We start from the raw sequence: 7,966 nt of genomic DNA on the forward strand, positions 1-7,966 counted from the left end.
CCCCCCTTTACAAAAAAAAAAAAAAAAAAAAGGCAGGCCAGTTAAGCTCAGTTGGTTAGAGTGCCGCCTTGTAACACAAAGGTCAAATGTTCAGATCCCCATGCTGGCCAGCTACCAAAACAAAAAACCCACTTTACCACCTACAGCCTAGCTATGCCTCAGGTTACTCATCTGAAAATGGGAATAACTGTACCTTCCTCTCAGAGAGATTTGCGAGACTTTAGTAATGATGATGATGATAATGGTAAACATTTATATGGTGCTTACTGTAGCCCAGGCACTGTTATAAGCGCTTTGTTGAGATTAACTCATTTAATCTTCAGGCTACTCTGTGAGGTAGTTACTCTTATTATCCCCCATTGCGGAGATAAGGGACCTGAGACATTGAGAGGTTAAGGGAGTTGCATAGTTCCACTGCTGGTTATCTTTACTGATTGATTGATTGGCACATTGTAATTTACCAACAGCCAGTAATCTTGCAGAGCCAAGATTTGAACTCAGGGGACAGGAGCTTAACCACAACCAAAATGCTTAAAAAGTGAGGCAAGGGTATAAAGAATGCTTTATGCTCTAGCAGCACATTGTGGTTACATGGAGTCTCGTTCCCTCTACCATGTAACCTACCAAAGGACTTTTCTTCTCATCCACTCCCCTGAGGAAAGGTCATTGCTTCTCCACGTGCCTTGGCACATGTGGCTCCTTCTCCAAGTCCCAGCATTAGTTCTATCTGCACAAGATAAATTATGAGGGGAATACGAATGGTGGGTAGGGAAAATACTGGGTTCCCTTGTGGGGAAAGATGAGAGACCCACAGAGGGTACTTCCCCACAGGATGAAAAATACTGGACAAGACGCAAGAAGAACAATGTTGCAGCTAAACGGTCACGGGATGCCCGGCGTCTGAAGGAGAACCAGATCACCATCCGGGCGGCCTTCCTGGAGAAGGAGAACACAGCCCTGCGGACGGAGGTGGCCGAGCTACGCAAGGAGGTGGGCAAGTGCAAGACCATTGTGTCCAAGTATGAGACCAAGTACGGGCCCTTGTAACCTGCGCCCCCACCGATGCGGGGCACTGCCTGCACCTCAGAGCTCTGCCTGGAGGCTCCCTGAAACCCCACACATGCGTGGAGACTTATGACTAGTCATGGGCACATGGCGGCGCACCTGCTCCAGGAGCGTTCATGTCTCAGCTTCGTTATAACTCATCCAGCGCACATGGCGACTTTCCCTTACTGGCAGGGAATGCAAGAGAATCTATGTAGAGGGAGAACCAGCCTTAGTTTCTATTCTTGGATGTCCTGGTTGAATCGAAGGGGACCTCTGGAGTACAAATCTCTCTTTTCACAGGGCGCTCAGGCTTCCCTGACTCTCCCTCAGTCTTCAGCCTGGGCTGCCGAGGGCTGTCTCTGCAGAATTAATTGTGATTGTTGTCACCCTTATGTCTTCTCAGGTAGCAGGGCACATTTCCACTTGGGGTTGTGTCATGCACCTCACCTTCCCCAGAAAGTCTTCAAGAGAACATCCGTTCCCATCTTCCTTGGGGGTAGAAGGACTCACCAGCTCCTCCGTTAGTGTCCGCATAGATGGAAGGCCACAAGAGTGGTATCCCTGCACAGCTTGGGTCTGCGCCCTGCAGCAGAAGTGCACCAACTGTTCTTAGCTCTCTTACCCCTTTCCTCTCGTGGCTATGAAGCCTGAGGTCTGGAAGCCAGGAAGGAGGCCCTGGCAGTCGGCTTTCTCTGCCTCTATTACTGTGGAGAAGAGACTCCCAGGGCGGCTCGTTTCTGTGCCCTAACTGCCAGTACAGAGGGAGGCCTTTTCATCACCTCCTCTCCAGGCCACTGGTGGAGGCCACCTGAATCTCATATTTGTCCCACTAGACTGGGATTCTGGGCCTGCTCGTTTTTTTCACCCAATAACCAATCTGAGATCTTGGATTTAAAAGGAAAACCCCCCTTATCTAGGAAGCTTTAAATTCCTGGATCCCAGGATACAGCTTCCACATGGTGTTTAGAAAACTGGCTTCCACAGCCCCCTTACACTGTGGTCATGAGAGCTGGGGTAAGTCCCTTGAGAGGCTCCCATTTTTTTTTCTTGTTCTGCTCACCAGTGTGGACCAGGCCAGGGTCCACTCTCACTGTAGGCGGAAGAGGGCTTCCCAATTCTTGCTTCAGGATCCTTCCCAAGTGAGCTGCCAAGAAGGTGTCAGCAGGACAGGGTACCTGGTCAAGGGTTGTGAGTTCACAGCGCAACTCTTATGGGATGGCAGGCTCTTGGGACTTTTACACAGGCCTACAGTCCCCTCAATCTTGGTCCCAGGAGACGGGGGCCACCCCCATGAGCCTGGCCATGGTATGGATGGATTCTCACAGCTGTGGCTTCCTTTGCCTCACAGCTGCTCCTTTCTCTTATGTCTGGCTGGACTCGTTCTTTTGCTGTGCCCAGATTAATTGAGGAAATGCATGGACTCCTCTGCTCATTTGGGTCAGTTGGGACACCCTTGAGATGGGTGTTTATTTGCTCAGGGTGGGCAGCCTGTGGTGAGGAGACAGATGACGGGCGCGCTTTGTCATACTTAACACTGGCTTTATTTAAAGTGGTGGCTCAGAGTCCCGGGCCCCAATCTCTAAAGACTTTTCATAACAGATGTTAGGACCTGGGAAAGCATCCACTGGCCATGGACTTGCACCCCAGGGGAATGCCACGGCCCTCCAGGAACCTGCACACCCACCTCTCTGGGGACTTGACAAGGGTCCCTGAGGCTGAGGGAGGTCACCCCCTCCCTTCAGGCCCCTGACTTTTACTTTGTGGTTCTATGAAAACAATGTATACACTTTTCACTCTATTGTAACAACATAGGGCAGGAGCATCCAGCATGTCAGTGTCCTGCCCCGGGCAGCTTGCCCACCCGGGCACTCTCCCTCTGGTCTGGCTACTCACCGAGAGGGTAGTTCTCATTTTGTTATTGGTGGAAGAGCATCGCACTTAAAAGCTCTTCATTTTCTTTGGCCAGAAAGTGTATGGTTTGTGTTTTTCCAGTTTTATTTTTTTAAAGGATGGACTCTTAATTTCTGGATGATGTCCATGCTCCGATCCTAGTGGGTGAGATGGTGGCTTGGTGTCTCTCCTCTTTGTCCCACCTTCTGCCTGTTCAGTGCCCTCCCCTTCTTTGCCCTAGGCAGTGTGTGTCTGGTTCCTTCCCAAAGTGCTTACTTGGAAATAATGCATCTGCTGGACTCTTTTAAAAGAGCCCCTTTGAGTCAGGAGCCTGCAGGGACAGGAAGGAGGATGTCTGTACAGGTTGACATTTTGGGGAAAAGTGCACAGGTGAGATTGTCTCCTCCCTTGGCCTAAGAATCAGGTCCTTGTGGAAGTGGAAGGTTTCCTGCTTGGTTTCTGTCATGGGAGTCTCCTTGACTTCCTCCTAAGCCTTCTCCATCTTGGGGCCAACAGTTGAAGACTGTTTCCTGTGCTCAAATCTTTGACATCTAAAAAGCACCAGAGGCTAGAGAAGCTGACTTAAACTTGGCCCATGGGTTCACAAGGGGCCAGGAAGTGTCATTCACTACCTAAGCATCAGCTTCGAGGCAGCCTCACTGTAACTGCAGAACAGACAGATCATGAATGAGCGAGAACATTGCAAGAATATACATATAATAAATGTATATCTAGATAGAAATATATATGTTTAGAGAGAGAGCGTTTTCAAGGTAGACAGCAGTCTTATGGAGGACCTGGGTCACTCTTACCCTTAGCCGAAGGATGTGGTTTGCCCATCTGGCTCCTGAGGTTGGGGAAGGCACTTAGCAGTGAACCTTAACTCTGAGTACACATCACCCTGCTGAAAGGGGCTGCTGTGGCCCTGGGCAGGTGGCTCCTGCAATCCTCCTGCCTGAAGCAGGGCAGCAGGCACAGAGCCTGTGGAGGAAGGCCCCTTTGTGCTGGGCAGCTCTCCACCCAAGGGCCCTGGGAGCTATGTTCCCTGTAACACAGAGGGCCAAGGAGCCCCTGGTTTTCATAGTAAAGCTCCACCCCAGAGCTCCTTTAACATCTGTTAATTAAGTGCAATAAATTTTTCTAGAAAATGGCAAAGATGACTTCCAGGTGGATATTGCTATCTTGTGTTGGGGATGCCAGAACACCACTTGGTTTTATTTTTCTAAGTGCATGTGATGTGATAGAGTGTGTGGGGCTCTGTGTCCTCCCCTGGGAGCTGGCATTCCAGCGGGCCCCTCTCTCCTTTACCTTTGTTGGGGGAAAGAGGCAAGGAAAAAATTGCTTCTTCCCAGCTGGAGAGGGCAGAAGCAGACCGTAGCCCATTGGCCTTATGTGCGTGTGTGCGTGCGAGTGTGTCACTGCTGGTGGGCCGGAGTGATGTGGTGGGGAGGGAAGCCGGGAATGTATCCTTTTCAAACAAAATTAAATATTTTGAGATGAGCATTTTGGGACTGTCTTTTCTGTCCTTCCCCCCTTCCTGTGTTTCCGCTCTCTGCTTGTTGTCCTAGGAGCCTGAGAATCAAGCCAGAAAAACGTATCTCATTAGAATCCATCCCACGCATCGCCTTCATCACCAATCTGATGTCCTTGGCCAAGTCACCTAACCTCTCAGTTTTGTCATCTGTCAGAAGTCATTTCTGCCCTGCTTATATTGAGGAAGGACAGATATCAGACCAAAAGCAGTTTGAACAGTTAAAAGTACTGTACAACTAGTAGAAAGGGAACTGTGAAAAGTGTTCCCAAGTGGAATACTTAATGGCAACTATGAAAAAAAAAAAAAAAGGAAGAAAATAGAAAGGATAGAGGCCGGTCCATGGCTCACTCGGTAGAGTGCGGTGCTGATAACACCAAGGCCACGGGTTCGGATCCTATATAGGGATGGCCGGTTTGCTCACTGGCTGAGCGTGGTGCTGACAACACCAAGCCAAGGGTTGAGATCCCCTTACCGGGCATCTTTAAAAAAAAAAAAAAAAAAAGTGGAAATCAGTAATCTTGAGGACTAATGATCGTCATAATTTCTGCTATGTGGAAAAAGCCATTTTGCAGGGAGCCATGACAAAGGACCTCCTTCCTACGAGCAGCACAGAAGAGATGGATCAGGTCCTCATGTTCCTGAGATGCAGCTGCACCCCTACCCTTGCCATATTTGTATTCTTTGCGTAAGGAGTAACTTTCTGCTTTTTCACTTAAAGTGGTTCGAGCTAAATTCTAGTCACTTGCAAGCAAACTGGCACAGTTATCTTTCCAACTTTCTCACTAATCTGCTCTGGGACTTCTTGAGGGCTCAATCTGTCAAGTGAGAGCCAGGATATTATAGGATAGAAAAATTGGGTTCAGGTGGTGGGATTCTGGGGGCTTTCCTTTTTTCCTTTTGCCATATTTTCTGTCTGTGGCCATGAGACTTTCACAATTAAAAGATAAGTTTGTACACAAGGGTGCAGCCTCTTGCAGGGCACCAGCACTATCATTGCCGATTCACTCAGCATTGGTGTCCCTGTGTCCCCTGCTCAACTGGCCTGAGTTCCCCAGGAGCTCTCATCCAGGGGGCGGGGGGAAATGGGGTGCACCACTCTTGGCAGTTCTTGCTGCAGCTCCCTCTTTCTGCAGCTCCACCCTTCCCTTGACCCCTTCACTCCTCTTTCCTTGGTGTGGAGCTGGTGGTGCCTGTTTCCTCAGCAAGGCCTGGAGCTGCCTGTGGTTTGAGGGACCAGGAACCATTTGAAATTTTGTTTCTAAGAGGTAAAAATACATTTGAAGTTTGGAGACAAGGGCTGGTGAGGTGGACTCTTTCAAATGGCCATTTTTCAAATTAAATATTGAGGCCCAGAAAGGCAAGGTGATGTGCCCCAAGTCACAGCAGTAGACTTAAAATTCAAACCCAGAGTGGGGGATGGGGTGACAAATTCCCAGAACGGTAACTGACAGTTGGGCTGTTCTCTGCCCTGGGATCAGGGCAATGTCACTCAGCCTTTGAACCAACTACACGCTTGGGTCTGCTCACCTCCTGACAGCTTGCAGCACCCTCCACTCTCAGCCTCTGAGTTCATTCTCACCCTCACTCCAGCTCCCAGTATCATGAGCACCTACTCTCCATCCCAGGCCTGAGCAGGGTGCTTGAGCCACTGTCTTATTTAAACTTCACATGGGAGATACTACCCCATTGCACAGATGGGAAAATCAAAGTATAGAGAAACTTCATTCAGCAAATATTTATTAGATGTCTATTTCATGTCAGCCCTGCCTCCTCCTCTCAATCTGCTAGGAAAGACAAACATTAGACGGACAAAAATAGAGAATGGCGGATGGTGGTGAGTGGTGCGACTGAGAAGACTGGGGAGCTGGGAAAGAGACTGATTATATTGCAGGGGTCAGGTAAGACTTCTCTGTGGGTGGCATGTAAGCTAAGAGCAGGAGGGTGAATGGATGTCACTTGTCCCCAACATTCACATGCAAATTTGGCACAGAGCCGAGAGTCTTATGGGTCACTTCTGACACTGATCAGTTCCCCCTGCAGACACAGCCTGTCCAGCTGGCCAAAGGGATGAGACACAAAGCAGTTATGAGAGGATCCAGGATGACTGGAACTCTGACACCTCTGTCCTCTTTTCCCTGATGTTGGGGATAGGATGCCAAGGAGCCAGCTGAGACGGATATAATTGAAAGCAAAACCTTTGGCCCCAGGAGTCAAACCTTTAGGCAAAGTCCTTGCCCACCCTCATGTCCGTCCCTGTGGTCTGTCTGATCGTAGCCCTGGACACAGTTGATTGGTCAGGGGTTAAGCATGTGACCCAACTGGGCCTACGAAGTCCTTCCCTGAGGTCTGTTGCTCTCCAGTGATTTAACCCACTGCATTTTCTACTCTGCATACAAATGCTCTCACTCAAAGCAGAGATTTGTGCAGCCATGGGAAGCACAGGGGCCGTGGGTTTAAGATATGTCAAAGCCGTGAATTCTCTGCCAAGTGTGTGGCAGGTAGGAATACCAGCTTTGGTGTTAGTCCTGAGTTCACAACCTGCTTCCATCACCAATTTGGGTTATGATCTTGGACAAAAGTTACTTCTCTCTCTAGGATTCCATTTTTTCATCTGTAGGATGGGACATCAGCCTCCTGAGGCTGTTAGGAGGATCACGTAAGGCACCTGGCACAGGATGGATCCTCGGCACACGGCAACTGCCACTATGGCAATGAAGTAGATAGTACTGACCTACACTGAAGTAATCACAGCCAGTCCTAGCAGCTGTCAGCCACCAGGGAGGGGTGTCCACTGGAAGGTGTGGGTTGCAGCCAGCGTCAGACCAGCTGTGTGGCCTTGGGCTAGTTACCCCACTGCCCTGAGCTACTTCCCTCTCTGTACAATGAGATGTGCTACACAGATAGCATGTGAGTGTCTGATGCAATGCAGCTCATTAACTCCCTTCCCCCTCACTGCCCCAGCTCCCTGGAGCACAAGTTTCCAAAGCTGGACATGTGTCCCCTTCCCGACTGCACCCCACTACCAAATAGCCCTTCATAAACCTCCCCTTGGCAGTGCTAGGCCGGCCCAGCTGGCAGCTCCTGATGTCAGCAGCTAATCTGGGAAAGCTGCCAGCCAGAGATAGGGGTGAGCAGCAAAGAAAACCATAAACAGTTCAAAGTGGGTGCCCCAGCTCCCAGCCAGCTCCCTGAACTCTCATCAGCTTCTCCCTTCAGCAAATCCTACCACCAGGCTGATGCCTGGACCCTCTAGGATTAAGTAAGGGAGCAGGAGCCTTTCATTTTAAGCTGTGGCTCAGTGAGCAGGGACTGGGGCAGCATGGGGAGCCACTGCTTAGTCCTCCCCCAGCTTTCTTCAAACTGGGTGGGGCATCTGCTCGTCTGGACTCCAGGCTGACTCCAAGGGGTCCAGACTGGGGAGGTTGGGGGCGGGGGCAGAAGGGTCAACGGGGCCTTGATCCGCAGCCTCCAGCTGGTTCTCTCAGAGCACGAAAC

At 50.1% G+C, this 7,966-nt stretch overlaps 1 protein-coding gene across 1 annotated transcript in view; it reads left to right on the forward strand.

The window, feature by feature from the left end:
- Positions 1 to 4,440, forward strand: part of TEF (thyrotrophic embryonic factor) — a 24,665-nt gene extending 20,225 nt beyond the window's left edge. Inside the window, exon 4 of the mRNA XM_008574120.1 lies at positions 832 to 4,440. Coding sequence (XP_008572342.1) covers positions 832 to 1,047 — 216 coding nt within the window. The 3' untranslated portion in view covers positions 1,048 to 4,440. The remainder of the gene's footprint in view (positions 1 to 831) is intronic.
- The last annotated feature ends 3,526 nt before the right edge of the window (positions 4,441 to 7,966 follow it).

The sequence above is a fragment of the Galeopterus variegatus genome, unplaced genomic scaffold (genome assembly GCF_000696425.1).
Source record: "Galeopterus variegatus unplaced genomic scaffold, G_variegatus-3.0.2 Scaffold55, whole genome shotgun sequence".
Lineage (NCBI taxonomy): Eukaryota > Metazoa > Chordata > Mammalia > Dermoptera > Cynocephalidae > Galeopterus > Galeopterus variegatus.